Below are 15,297 nucleotides of genomic sequence, written 5' to 3'. Positions count from 1 at the left end.
ACAGACATTGAATTAAATGTACTTTTTTAAGAAGTTGACCGTTACAGGATAAAAGTTATCCATGTGTAAGGCTGTCAAAAAAGCTCGTTGTCCGCGAACAGCTCGTGTTCGGCTCGTTCGTTCGTTAAGTATACGAGCCAAATACGAACAAATTTTTAAAGCTCGAATTATAAACGAACCGAACACGAACAGCTCTTTGTTCGCTCGTGTTCGGCTCGTTTTAGCTCGAAATAAAAAAAAATTATATAACTTTTATATAACAATATATTACATATATTATTTATATAATAATATATTATATATATTTATGTCTAAGTTTAAATTATAACACCTTATTGTGGCAATGTGATTAGTATATTCTTTTGTATATATTTGATCCAGGTTCGAATCCCACACTTTACATCTTTTTTTTTTTCATTTAAAGTTTACTTCAATGTAAGTTTAACGAGTCAATTTCAAGCTAAAAACGAACACAAATATTTAAATCAAGCCGAACACGAACACACTGTTCACGAGCCGATTTCGAACATGAGTTATTTCAAACAAGCCGAACACGAGCCAAGTCTGCGCTCGCTCAAGCTCGGCTTGTTTACAGCCCTATCAATGTGTTTTCCATACTTGACTTTTAGTTGTAACCCCATGATATATGAAGAATCATAAGACATTCTCCTTTTGCTAGTTGATTAATAATAAATTATAGCTATGAGTTTTTGTGGACATTTTAGCCTTAAAGTATCTATGATATCACTATCATCAACAACCTAAATGTTCATAATATCATCTACATTTGTATGCTAGATGTTTATATCATCATCTATTTTTGCATTTGGTATGTTTATATCATCATCTATTTTTTGCATTTGGTATGTCCACATGGACCATATCATCACTTGTACCATAAGAAGGTGGTGAATTGGCAGATATACTATAGTTCTCATTTATTAAAAAAAAAGTATGGTTTCTCTTTTTTGGAAGCATTAAACACATATATGAGAGTGGTGTTGAATGAACAAGAATATCATCTTAAGAAAAAAAAAATTATATTATAATTATTAAGTAGTCCAATTGAAGGAATCAATATTGTTTGTCATGCTTAATTAAAATGGTAAACCACTTTTATTTTTAGATTAACCTCTATTATTTTGTACATAAAATCTAGAGATATTCAAACTTTTTTTTTAGCACCATCAATTATTTGCTTTATCTTTTTTTAATATCCATTTAATTTGTATACCCTACTTTCATTCTTCTTTGTATAGTATATGAATGCTAATACTTGAATGATATTTTTAAATTATATCATTAGTCATAACATATTTCGAACATGGATCTGATCATATTTGAATAATGTTCAAAAGTGTTCCAACCTATGTTCAGACATGTTTGCATACATGTTCATATCTTATCCTGCCCTTGTTCTAATCATAGTTAAATTTGATTCAAATAATGATTGAACAATATGATTAAGAGCAGGAATTTATTCATGTTTAGTATATTCAAACTATATTTGATCATGTTTTGAACTAGATCTAAACATTATTTTCACACATCCTAACAAGAATCAAAACACACTATTCCATTATTCCATATTCTATCATGTTAATCATTAGAGTTCCATTCCATCATACATCATAAACTATTAAAAAAAGGGGTTCAATTATATGTAGACCACCCAAAACTTGCTATTTGCAAATCAACCCTCCCCTTTCACCCATTTTCCTAATTCTCACTCAAATATCAAAATCATGGTAAAATTCTAACTCATATTTTTTATCTTTTATCAAATTCTCAATTGTTTATTCATGACATCGGTTTGGTTTTTCAAAAAAAATCAATTAGATGTTTAATTTATAAATATCAATATTTTCAATGATTTGCATGTAATTATGACTAAAAAATATAGTAATTGGATACAAGGAAAATAAGCATATTTTGGCCATAAATAACTTCTAAAAATATTTTTTTAAGTAAATAAACAACTGAATTTTTCCCCTTCAACCTTTACTATTATGGGGCATTTATTTTAGTTAAAAAATAAAAGAAAGCACAAAATAAATTGAAAAAGAAATAACTGCATCACGTTCGGCGGATCGCCCTAACGATAAATTCCGCGGTAATTTGGTGCGAAACCCCCTTCCCGTCGCAGCAAATAGCGGCCGAAGACTTCGTCTCTCTCTCACATCGGTCTTCTTCTCGATTCAATTGGCCATTGTTTCTGGTATCTTCTTAAGTTTTTTATTATTTTCAATATTTGCTGTATTTATTTACTTTAGTTGATCTTCGATTGAATTAGTTGTATTTGATGGAAATGATGATCAGCTATCTATTGCCGGTTATATTCCGTTGTTTCTGTGCCTTAGATCTGCAGTTGACTATGGTTATTTTAATAATATTTTTGGAATGAAGGATTGACTATGATGCAGAGCATAGTGAGACATTTGACTGTGTTTTTGCCACCGGCTTAGTGATAAATTTATTTATTTTTTTTTAAAATTGTTTTATGTTTGATTATCTGTATTGCAATGATTTGAATGCTTTCGACTTTGATATGCTATTTTCAGTTTCTTCTTATATGCTATACTGTTTCACCGATATGTTTGGTTTATCTTTCAATGGATCACATTATTGGATAGATGAGGATTTCTTTTGCCTGTATGTAGTACTTATTTGTCACTAATAAACTTTCAAATTTTGATTCTCAGGATTTTTAATTTCATGTCTTGTTTTGGTTTTCTTTCCCTTAAAATGAGAGTGAACCATCGGTGTGTGTTTGATCACAAATCATGCTTAATTTTGGCTTAACTTGTTTTGTAGCTTAGGAGTTCAACTGATAAGTAATAATTTTATTCAAGGTCTTAATTTAATATATGGCTTTGGTACATTAAGAAAATTACCAGTGAGGGGGGATATTTAAATGTTTGTGTGCTTCTCTTGATTGGTGATGGCTATCTTCATTAGTGTGCTTAATAGAGGTTATCAGATATGTAGTTTGAATTAAAAAAAGTAAAAGTACTTTAACTCGTGATAAGGAGTTCAATTTAAGTGTGTGATACGCAACTATATCTATGTTTGAATCTGCAATAGTGATTGTAAGTCTATAACAAATATTTTTTCTGTAATCTTAGGTTGAGCAAACATCATTTAGCACACTATTTGTAGTGCGATTTTAGACAATTATCTTAGAAAAGTTGATCATGTTGTGAATGTTGTCACTAGGATTGTAGTACTAGATCCAATTACTTTCATATCCCTCCTTGCTAATTACTATGCAATTATGATTAGCATTTAATTATATAGTAAGATAAAATACGGTGATTGCTTAATTGAACATTAGCCTATGACCCTTTTTTATGTTCATGGATAAAATTTTAGCAACACATTCCCAGTTTGCTAACAATAATAGCCCACTACATCAACAAAATTCATATTATTTTATAAATGTAATTAACATATAGTTAATAAGTGTTTTCATATATAAAAAAACATCATAATATTAATGCACAACACCCAAGTAACATTCTCAAATACAAAAATAATTTTGAGCCATGTACCATCAAATCTAGATTTCTTAGAGAGATGAATGCTCCTCCATTAACAATCATGAATCGATTGCACTAAATTACATCCAACAAAAGTTGTTACAAAGTATACTAAATAATGGTACTCATGTAACAAAGTTATTTATCAAGGAGATAATACATCCCAAATCTACTCCTTAAATATCAATTAGTGTTGGCCATGATAAAGATCTAAAAAAATATAGTGTTGGCCATGGCAATTTCTTTTCACATTATTAGATGCCATAAACATTATATTTTGTATAATAAATTCATATGTTATTTGTTTGTTTTCACTTCAGCTTTGAAATATTTCTTCTTATTCCTTAGAAGTGAGGTACATGTGTGTGTGTGGGAGTTTCGTGTTATTCCTTATAAGGGAGGTATAAGCTTGTTTGTGTGTTTTATTTGTGCGTTTGTGTGCCCAAAGCATTTTTAATGAGGGAAAAAATTACATAAAATTGAAAATTCCACCAAGAGAATTCATGGGTTAGCACTATGTGTGCTCCTTATATTGTTTGGTGCTTTCCGTTTACGTCGAAAAGCCTTGCATTTGGAGTTCCTTAGACTTCATGCCACTGGCAAATTACAGCTCCGCCCTCCCACTTGCATGTTTTGGCTAGGGTTCTTCTTCCTCTCAATTTGCTCATTAAATACTGTGTCTTTCCACCACATTTACTTCTACATGTTTATGTATAAACTATTTTAACAAAAGGGAAAGCACTATGCAACATGAGGAGGACCCATAGTGCTAGCCCATTAATTATCTTGGAGGAATTTCAATTTTATGGAATTTTTCCCATCTTCAAAATGTTTTTGGCCACACACGCGCCCGCACATATTCACTCACTCGTTCACATGAAACACACGCGCGCGCGCATACGTTTAAGTTGAAACACACACATAAGTGTACAACTAACTTATAAGGAATAACAAAAAACTCACACACACACACACACATGTAAGTCACTTGTAAGGAACAAGATGAAACATTCCAAAGCTGAAATGAAAAAAAAAAAAACAAATAGTATATGAATTTAGTATTACAAAATATAATGTTTATGGTACCTAATAATGTGCAAAAAAAATGTAGATTTTAATTGTAATTAATAGGGTGTGACTTTGTTGAGGTTATGGTTTGCATCAGTTTCCATAACTTATGAGAGTTTGCTTCTTGAGAGTTTATGTTGTGGTACTCATCAAAGAGATTTGGTGCTATACGCTACAATTTCTCATTAGCAATCAAGGAGTTATTGGTTGGTGCGTGATGTCTCCAACAAATGAAGAAAAGGTTATTGTGCAGAAGTTCTTGCAATGAATTTTTTGTGATTGTTTGTGTAATATCATAATATGCAACAACACGTGTATTATACTATTTGCATAACTAAGATTGGAGCATAAAATTGTCCTATATAATAATCAATATGCGATTTTTGCAATCAGTAGAAGTAGGCCTAAAAAATTTTTAACGAGAAACATTGTCATGCATTATTTTAAGTCAGTGTTTACAACATTTATTTGATTGTCTTTTTAAGAAAAGAGAAAATATTTAGGGCAGCAAAATGTTTCTTTAGATCTTTATCATGGCCAACACTAATTGGTATTTAAGGTGTGGGGTTGGGATGGATTATCTCCTTGATGATGAACTTTGTTACTTGAGATTCATTCTTTATCTTTGAGCATGGCATAAAATGACTATCTCGAAGAATGTATAAAATCATGATCATGTTTTGTTTTAAGAATTTTTTATTTCGAATCAACAAATATAGATAAAAAATGGATCAATACTTTTTAAAACATATGAGTATCGATTGAGGCAATTGATAATGGATATTGATAACGATATTGTTAACCCTTGCACAAGTTATTAAGAAAGTGCTAATGAGATGGTCGAGTTAGAGCAAATCATCAATGTTTTAGTTAATGTGATTCAATGTTATATATTTGATTTTATGAACAAGTATTATGTAATATAATACTATGCTTGCAAATTATCAAAAAATACTTGATAATTTGGTTTAATATATTATGATGTGAATGATTTAGAATTATAAAAAAAAATTTTGAGTCTACTTTTGTATCTCTAAGATTTCATATACACAGTTAAATATTAAAGTTATAAATATCTAAAAAATCTATGAATTCTCTAAAATACAAACAAAAAGATATTTCAGACATTTATCTACAGACAACTACAACACATCACTTTCGAAATTGGATTTTTCAAATAAAAAAAAATGCTTCTACAATAGTTGATATTTTATTCAACAATTAAAAAGTGAATTTTTTATAGTAACTTTTGAACTGATATTCATACAATCGTTGTTGTCCCAAACGCATCCTCAATGAAACCTATGGCTATGAATCAATAAGAAACTTAATGTGGAATAAATATATTTTTGATTTCTGAAATGGTGATAACTGGGTTTATCTACATGGAAGAGGTGGAGGAGGAGCTAATTTTGTAGCAAAGAAATTTGAACATCAAAAGAACTTATCGGAGTAATATTGATTACAAATTCATTTACTAGGGTGTGCTTAGGAGAGTTGTGGTTGTATGAAATCTCGTTTCAAAAATTGCTATACGAAATTTGCCGGTTAAAAACTATTGTTGCAGAAGCAATTCTGTTGTTTGAATATTTTTGTTTTAAAAGTGTTGTGCTATAGTTGTTTATGGATAAATGACTGAAATAATAATTTTTTCATATTTTAGAGAATCAATAGATTTTATAGGTTTTTGAAATTCTTATATTTAATTGTCTGACAAAAGTAGGCTCAAAATTAATTTTTTATGATTCTAGATCATTCAAATCATAATACATTAAATAAAATGATCAAATGCTTTTTGATAATTTGTAAGTTTCAGTTACATTACATAATATTTGTTCATAAAATCAAACATATACACAAAGTGACCCGACATTTTATTTAACTGTGCAGTCCCATAGAATGAGCCTAACAATGTTGAGAACCACACATCCTTGCCAATTTTGAGGACTCTATGTTTTCTATAATATTAGAACTCTCTTCATGGAATGGCGATTTAGAATCTGTACTCACCCATCCTGCTTCCCTTGTTTTGTTTTTCAGTTTTATTTGGTAAATCTTATTAATTAGTTTATTACTAGCTTCTTGCTATGTCTATTGAACTGCATATATATATATATATATATATATTTATAAATTCTGCTAAAAGATATTGCTCTCATGCTATGTTATTATTCTTTCGTATTTCTCACTATTGTTTTGCATTTCTGTTTTTTTCTTTTTCTCTAGAAAATGGCTGGGCTTGCACCTGAAGGCTCTCAATTTGATGGTCAACAATACGACGCAAAACTGAATGAGCTGTATTAATTATTCGAACTCAAAAAATCTCTTCTTAGTCCTCTGTTGTACGGTATCTAATTAATGCTTTTTGTGGGTGATTGTAGGCTTACGGGTGATGGACAGGATTTCTTTACAACTTACGATGAGGTTTATGAAAGCTTTGATTCCATGGGCCTTCAGGAAAATCTTCTTAGAGGCATTTATGGTTATGGTGCGTTATTGCTCAGACTCACCCTTTCAGTGCATTCTATATACGATATAATTTGAGGGATAGAAAAATTTTTGTTTTGGTAATTATGTCAATTTAAATTTTTTCTATGGTAGGGTTCGAGAAACCTTCTGCTATTCAGCAAAGGGGAATTGTTCCTTTCTGCAAGGGCCTGGATGTTATTCAACAGGCACAATCTGGGACGGGAAAGACGGCGACTTTTTGTTCTGGAATCCTGCAGCAACTCGATTATGGTTTGGTTGAATGTCAGGCTTTGGTTCTTGCTCCTACTAGGGAATTGGCTCAACAGATCGAAAAAGTTATGCGAGCTCTCGGTGATTACCTTGGTGTGAAGGTTCATGCCTGTGTTGGAGGGACGAGCGTTAGGGAGGATCAGCGAATACTTTCTAGTGGTGTTCATGTTGTTGTTGGCACACCTGGTCGTGTGTTTGATATGTTAAGGAGGCAGTCTCTTATTCCCGACTACATCAAAATGTTTGTTTTGGATGAGGCGGATGAAATGTTGTCTCGTGGGTTCAAGGATCAGGTTTTTTTTTATGACTTTCTTGCTTACTTTTAGATTATATGCATGTTTTTTATAATTTGGTTGGCTCAACTATTCCGTATATTTTTGTTTTTGTCTCCCACGAAATGAAAATAAATTAAGCTTTATTGCTTTTTAATTGCACTTCTCATTTTTGAAGGTTTTGATTGGAAGATGTACACGCATACTAGTCAATTCTTATGTATTCACTTTCCTAACACCTTAACTTCAATTTTTACAAGTCATGCCGCCTTAGCTAGGCAGGTGTATTTCACTTTTTGAAAGGTTAAAATGGTGGTATTTTTTTTATTTGATTTCAAAGATTTGGGTGGTATAAATCTAAAAAAATAAAGTATAGGTGTTAGATATGTAAATATGTATGTAAATGCCCCCCCTTTTTTTTTGGCAAATGGCAACTGTGTTGAGAGTGAACTTTCTTACCGTAGGACTGGATATCACAATGAGCATTTTTTTTTTTTTATATGCTTTCTTCTATGTTTTCTCCACATGCAATTATTTCAATGTCCGGAAATTTTATCCAGTCATTTTGTGTCATTTGTCTTCAAATTTCATTGAAAATTTTTTAATCCTATCCTTGAAATATACCTTTTAACACTCCAAATCTCAATGGATGTTTCATTTGAATCTAATACTTTTCTTTTATGCTTTTTTTTTGAGCGAAGTTATCCCATTTCACTTTTTTGTATCATGCTATAGCATGCTCCTTATATAGTTCATTTTGCTTTCCTAATATATATATATATATATATATATATATATATATATTTTTTTTTTTTATAATGATTTCTCAAACTTGAACTTTCACCTTTCCTTGATCTCCTCATCATTAAGTAGGATTTTCTTATTTTCACTTCTAATTATCTAACTTAATTAAAATATATAGTCTCTAATCTCTTGTCTTGGCTATTTTGTCTCCCGTTTTCTACATTGTACCATACATGTTATATATAACTTTAAAAATTGTAGCCTTTCTTTGCCCATTCCCCCTTTTTAGTAGGTCTTTTAACTTTCTAACAGTCATTATAAGCCTCAATGTTTTTTTTTTAAATACTAGAACCAATATATTTCTATTCTTTTACATGCATAACTTGTAATAGTTCATCAATCAATCACTTCCCAAAATTATTTTATAAATTATCTTCTAATCTTAACTTGAAGATTATAACCATCCAATTCCTTTATCTTTCAATCCAAAAGTTTGAAGCTTCATATGGCAAATTTAATCTGTCTTAGACATTGTTAACTAAATGTGCTAGTCAAACTTTTCCTATCTATATGAATTGATTAATCACTATATTGATGCTTTTTCCCATTTCAGATATATGATATCTTTCAGCTTCTTCCATCAAAGATTCAGGTTGGAATTTTTTCTGCTACAATGCCTCCAGAGGCCCTCGAAATCACCAGCAAATTCATGAACAAACCTGTGAGGATCCTCGTGAAGAGAGATGAGCTCACCCTCGAGGGCATCAAGCAATTCTACGTAAATGTCGAGAAGGAAGAATGGAAGCTGGATACTCTCTGCGACCTATACGAGACCTTGGCCATTACTCAGAGCGTCATCTTCGTCAACACTCGTCGGAAGGTGGATTGGTTGACCGACAAGATGAGGGCTAAAGATCACACAGTTTCCGCCACTCACGGGGACATGGATCAGAACACTCGAGACATCATCATGCGTGAATTCCGCTCCGGGTCTTCTCGTGTTCTTATTACCACCGATCTTCTTGCTCGTGGTATCGACGTGCAGCAGGTTTCGCTCGTCGTAAACTACGATCTGCCGTCGCAGCCGGAGAACTATCTCCACCGCATCGGACGAAGCGGGCGGTTTGGGCGGAAGGGTGTGGCGATTAACTTCGTCACTAGCGATGATACGCGGATGCTTTTCGATATCCAGAAGTTCTACAATGTGTTGATCGAAGAGTTGCCTTCAAATGTCGCAGACCTACTCTAAAGTTCTCGCTTTTTATTTTTGCATGACTGGATCTCATTAGAATGGGTGGCTGTATTTAAGGTGTATTTATTTGCAAATGGTTATCTCAAAAATGGACTAGTGAGGGTATATTTGTAGATTTTTTTGTTGCAGTTTAGTGGTGGTGGTGATGTTTTGTGTTGGCAAATTTATAGTTGCGTGTGGATATGATGGATCGTTTTCTTATAAACACTGCTTGTTTTATGCTCACTTTTAGCATTTTAGGCTTGGTTTTGAAATTACTCTTTATCATTTTAACTTTTTTTTTTTTAAATGAAAGTTTCATTGACTTTATACTTTTTTACCTCATTTTAGCAGCTATAAATTATTCTTTGTGTGATTGCTTGTGATGATTGATTGAATTACTTGTGATCACCCTGATTTGACTTGTATGAGTTGTATTGTTTTTATCATTCAGTTTTTTAGACGGATGCAATGAGTATAGGTACGAGAGAGTTGTGGTTAAGTATTCAAATTTAGTATATAGTAGTAACAAATTTCAAAATTGAAAAATTTATGAAGCTATCACTCCTAGCTTAAAAATACATGATTGGGGAAATTATGAAAAAATTGATCAATATCCTATGCTTCTGTAAGTTTAAGATTACTGCTAACTTAAAAGCCAACCCAACTATCAAAGAAGTCTTTCATTGCATTATAGTACATACGTCCATCTATATTTATGGCGTCGTTTGACACCCATCACAATGTTTTTAAAAAGACATTGTGGGAGGTATAATGACTTATGAGATTTAATATTAAAACTTTTTGTCTTTTTTTTTTATGTTGGGGGGTCAACTTCTTTGACTCAAACTAAAAACCCCTTCCTCTAAAAATCATTTCTTTCTCCAAATATTCAAGGAAGAGAATAAAAACATGAGCTTTGACAATACATATTTATCATCTTCTTCCACATCTTCCTCTTAAAATATGCTTTGGATTGACACCAATGCCCATTCAATACGATACCCTATGCCCTAAAAAGATTCAACAAAATTGATACACATAAACTAAATATAATAAATTATTTTAATAATATGAATCTCTAAATCCAATCATTAATCTAATCTTCATTTGGTGCTAATTCACTTTTTGAGGAGGGTCTGTTTGGGGCAGCTTATTGGGGTACGGTGGCGGTATGAAAACGCCGTAGAGGTGTTTGAAAAATACGTTCGGCGCAGATTATTGATGCCGCTCGGACGCACTTACAAGATTTCCTTAATAGAAGGCGAAACAGGGAAGGAGCCGCGTCCTGCATCTGCTTCCCACGTTAGCGTGAAAATTTCCTCTGGTGCCCTCTCGCCCTCGATGTTTCCTCTGTCTTTTGGGCACGAGGTGGCCCTCTAACCAAGCGAAGAGAAAGTTTCGGTTTCCTGAATGGCACAAACAGGCTTACCTTCCTCGATGCTCGATGGTTTAAGGTTTCTGGTAGGAGCGAATTAGAAGAATGAGAGAGACGGTAGTTTCGGTAGTCACTGTAAACCGTGATCCAGTCGTTGCCTTCCCAGCTCGCTCTAATGGCGCTTGTATGCGAATGTTTGTTCACGAAGGCGATTGTTTTGGGGGTTTAGGGTGAAGATGAGAAGTTTGGAGAAAATAACTTTATATATCATAATTTTAAGAATATATAATTAATTATATCAAAATTTTAATTTTAATTAATTGTTATATCATCAATTTAATTATAATAGATAAACTTGTATGTAATTATAAACTTGTATGTAATTACTTAAATGATTACATACAGTTTTATTACAAACAGTTTCATCAAACAGAGATATAATGATCATTTATCTAACAACATCTATTAATAAGATATTCTAAATAAGCTCCCCCCCCAAACAACAAGTCAGCTTATTTTGATAAGCTGTAAATTATTAGATTATCAGAATAATTTGTTTATTAGCAAACTATAAATAATCAACAGCTGCGCCAAATAGACACTTAAATTATGCAGAATTTAAGGGTGCGTTTGGGAAGGACGTTTTGAGAATGGCCACCGACTGTTTGGAAAACGCGTTCTGAAAACGTAATTCGCAGGTGCTTTTGGGGCAGCTTTTGCTTATCCAAATAAACAGTTTATCATAAATATACGAACCGCGGGATTCAACCCGCTTTCCGCGTTTAGTATAAAAAACCAACTGTGTTTTCAGATAAACTGTTCAAACACAATTTTCAAATGGTGAGGCCAAATTTTCAAAACTCGGCGGCAATGGATATGCTGCCCCAAACGGACATAAAAGTGCCCCAAACGGCCAAATTTTCAAATGGGTCCGTTTGGGGCAGCTTGTGCGTTTTAGGATAAGCTGCTTATCCTGAAATGTGGCCCGCGGGGCCAGGGTCGACCCGCGGCCTGCGTTTAGTGTAAAAACCTAAATGCAGTTTTGGATAAACTGGCGAAACGCGAGAACCAAAAGGTATGGCGGCGCGCACTTATAAGCTGCCCCCTAACTCCCGTTCGCCTTCTCCTCCTCCCGTCGAATCGCTCAACCCACTCGCCGTTGGGTTCTTCATGTTTGAAGGAGCGGTGCTGCAGTTCCTCGGATTGCATTCGTTGCGTTCAAGAATCGAAAGCAGCCGAGATAGCAGTTCTTTTGTCGGTACTTGCTGGCCCTCTGCTTTTTCTTCTTGACAGGCTGTGTTGTGCGAGGCGGGGTTGTTAATTTGCTCTCCATTTTGTTCATTATTGTTTACATCAATTTTCCTTTTGTATTGTTCTTGTTTTTGTAAGATCTATCAACTATCTATTTTTTCCTTGTTCTGTTACTGAGTCTTTTTTTGGGGAAATGGTTTGTTGAGTCTGTGAAATTTTTTGTATGAAAACTATTAGGAAAATCGCTACATGATCCTTCTGACTATTGATTTCTAAAGCAAGGAAACTATTAGCCCTAATTGTCTATTTATTTTTATTCGAGTCTCACGTTGTCATAATTTATTAGTGCTGTTCTGTTATGGCTTTGAAAACCTTAGGGGCCCTTGGCTGTTTGTGCGATGACATCTTCATTTGGAGCATTGGAGTTTGCCCAAGTGAACGTGAGTATTTTCGTCATTGTTAATTAGTCAGGTTCCCTAAAATTTGGGCATTAGATTGTGAAAAAAATAAGATCATGTTTGTTTGAGTTTATCAAAATCAATTTGTCAGGAAAAGTTGTTGATCAGCAGATTATTAGGATAAACTGTTTATCTAGATAAACTGGACAAGCTGCAGCTGCCCTAAATAGACCCTAAATCCTGTAAATTAAAAAATATATCTTGGCTACTTATTCCAAAATATAAAATTTTGTAAGTTCACGTTAAGAAAAAAAAAATATTTGTGACCGCTTACTATACTAATTTAAATTTTGTTAATATCAATTAAATTAATTTAAGCATGCTAGTATAAGATAATATATCAATTAATTCATAATTTATAATTTACATAATCAATTTAAAAACAATTTCTATGTAAATATTTAATAAAGTTGTTTTAATTTAAATAAATTAGTATTTTGTAATTTTTTAAAATTGATCAACAATATTGATTCAATTGTTTAACCAGTTCTAATTACTTAATTTAAATTCGATTTAACATAATATAATATTTTATTTATCATTGATAACTATTTAGCCCTAAGAATTATTACTATAAATTAAACTAAATTATAAATATCATTAATTTAATTAATCCTTTTTTCCAATAATTTTCAGTTAATTTAAGTTATAGGATTTAGTTAATCCTATAAATCTGAAATTAGTAAATTCTGAGAGGGTTATATCCTAAAATTGTTTAGCAACGTATTCAGTAAATTCTGCTAAATCTTGAGAAACTATTTGCAATTTCTATCAAAATTTAAAAATCTATTATGACTGTTAGGCTTTAACAACAAACCAAAGTACAATTTAATAAATAATGTAAATTTTATTTCTTAAAACATCACATAATAATCAAAATCTGTTAACTTCTTAAATTCAATTAATATTTTATTTTAAATTATGATAATTAACAATTATATATTTAGTTAAATAATTAATTATTGATACAAATTTTATTAAATTAATTATTAAATATAGGTTTAACATTTACGAATCAATAATCAATTAGTTATTAATTATATTAATTAATAATTACTTATAAATTTTTTGAATGAATAAAAAATTGATATTTATCTTTTATTAATTACTAATAAAATGATATTATAATTTTATTTAATTATAATTAATTTGATACTACTTTATTTTGTTTTTAATTATTAATCAATTAAATTAATAAAACCCTCACCTACATCACTTCTCCTTCTCCGAAATACTTGAATGTCCCTCCCTCCTCTCTGTTTCGTCCAAAAACCATCGCTTTCGTGACCGAACCCTCGTGATACAGTCACAATTGGAGCTAGCTGAGAATGCAATGACGGGATCACGACTTATCGAGACCTTAAACTCCACTTCCATTTTTCTCCTCCTTCCACTCCTCTCCTTCCTACCAGAAACCATTGAAAAAAGGTAACTTCATATCTTTTCTCATGTGAGCTATTCATTTCGGATTTACTAAATCCACAAATCCACGGGATTTAGTAAATCTGGGATTTAAGGCCGAAATACGTGAAATTTGGATTTATCAAATTCAATGTTTTATTTTACCCAAAATGATCGTATGACAATATTTAGGTTAAATTTTCCTTAAATTCTACTCTAAGGTGGTGTTTGACAATATATTTAATACGGAATTTAAACATGAATTTAACTTAAATCCAACAAACAACCTAAATAGATTAAATAAATTCGATGTTAAGTTAAATCTCATTTTTTACTTCTTCCATTTATTTATTCTGGATTTATTAAATCCATTTATTAATTAGATTTAAGAGATTTAGCTTGAGAAAAAAAAGAGTTATATCTAATGCTTCAAAAAAATTTAATTGGATTTAATTTTAAATGAACTAAAATTATTTTAAATATAATAAATCCCTTTTAAAATCCTACTTTTATACAAACACCTTGCACCGTAAAAAAAGCTCTTTGTTCGGGAACAACTCATGTTCGACTCTTTCGTTAAGTAAACTAGCCGAACACGAACAAATTTTTAAAGCTCGAATTATAACGAGCCGAAAACAAACAACTCTTTGTTCGTTTGTGTTCGGCTCATTTTAGCTCGAAATAAAAATAAATTTATATAATTATTTATATAATAATATATTACATATATTATTTATATAAATATATAATTTATATATTTATACCTAAATTAAATTGTAACACCTTTTGCAGTAACGTGGTTAGTGTCTTCTTTTGCATACATTTTGTCCATGTTAGAATCCAACATTTTACATCTATTTTTTTCAATTTAATTTTAACGATCCAATTTCGAGCCAAACACGAGCTGAACACGAACACAAATACTTAAATCAAGTCAAATACGAACACATTGTTCACGATTTAATTTCGAACACGAACAATTTCTAACAAGCCGAACAGAAGCCAAACCCGAGCTTGCTCCAGCTTCGTTCGTATAGAGCCTTACAAATAGGGGCGTAAACGAGCTCTTGTGTTCGACTCGTTTATATTTCTAGCTCAAAAAGTGCGTTCGTGTTCGACTCGTTTGCTTAGCGAGCTGAACACGAATTGTTCACAAACAAAGAGTTGTTTTGACAACCCTAATCAGGTAACCTAAGCATTGGGGCATGATTTAAAA

The 15,297-nt window shown here is 31.8% G+C and overlaps 1 protein-coding gene across 1 annotated transcript; it reads left to right on the top strand.

Moving 5' to 3' along the window:
- The first annotated feature begins 2,077 nt into the window (after nt 1-2,077).
- LOC110023479 (eukaryotic initiation factor 4A-8-like) lies at nt 2,078-9,742 on the top strand. The gene is made up of 5 exons (XM_020722920.1): nt 2,078-2,218; nt 6,834-6,904; nt 6,989-7,095; nt 7,209-7,639; nt 8,976-9,742. Exons 2-5 carry the CDS (start codon nt 6,837-6,839, stop codon nt 9,609-9,611), a joined length of 1,242 nt encoding a protein of 413 aa, XP_020578579.1. The 5' UTR covers nt 2,078-2,218; nt 6,834-6,836; the 3' UTR covers nt 9,612-9,742.
- Nucleotides 9,743-15,297: the final 5,555 nt, after the last annotated feature.

The sequence above is a fragment of the Phalaenopsis equestris genome, unplaced genomic scaffold (assembly GCF_001263595.1).
Source record: "Phalaenopsis equestris unplaced genomic scaffold, ASM126359v1 Scaffold000224, whole genome shotgun sequence".
NCBI lineage: Eukaryota > Viridiplantae > Streptophyta > Magnoliopsida > Asparagales > Orchidaceae > Phalaenopsis > Phalaenopsis equestris.
This window is presented reverse-complemented; position numbering and strand designations above follow the sequence as displayed.

Excerpts from the sequence above, each read along its gene's own strand:
- LOC110023479 (XM_020722920.1), top strand. The coding sequence starts at position 6,837 with ATGGCTGGGCTTGCACCTGAAGGCTCTCAATTTGATGGTCAACAATAC. Across the intron at positions 7,096-7,208 it reads TAGAGGCATTTATGGTTATG|GGTTCGAGAAACCTTCTGCT; the intron begins GTGCGTTATTGC and ends TTTCTATGGTAG. Across the intron at positions 7,640-8,975 it reads CTCGTGGGTTCAAGGATCAG|ATATATGATATCTTTCAGCT; the intron begins GTTTTTTTTTAT and ends TTCCCATTTCAG.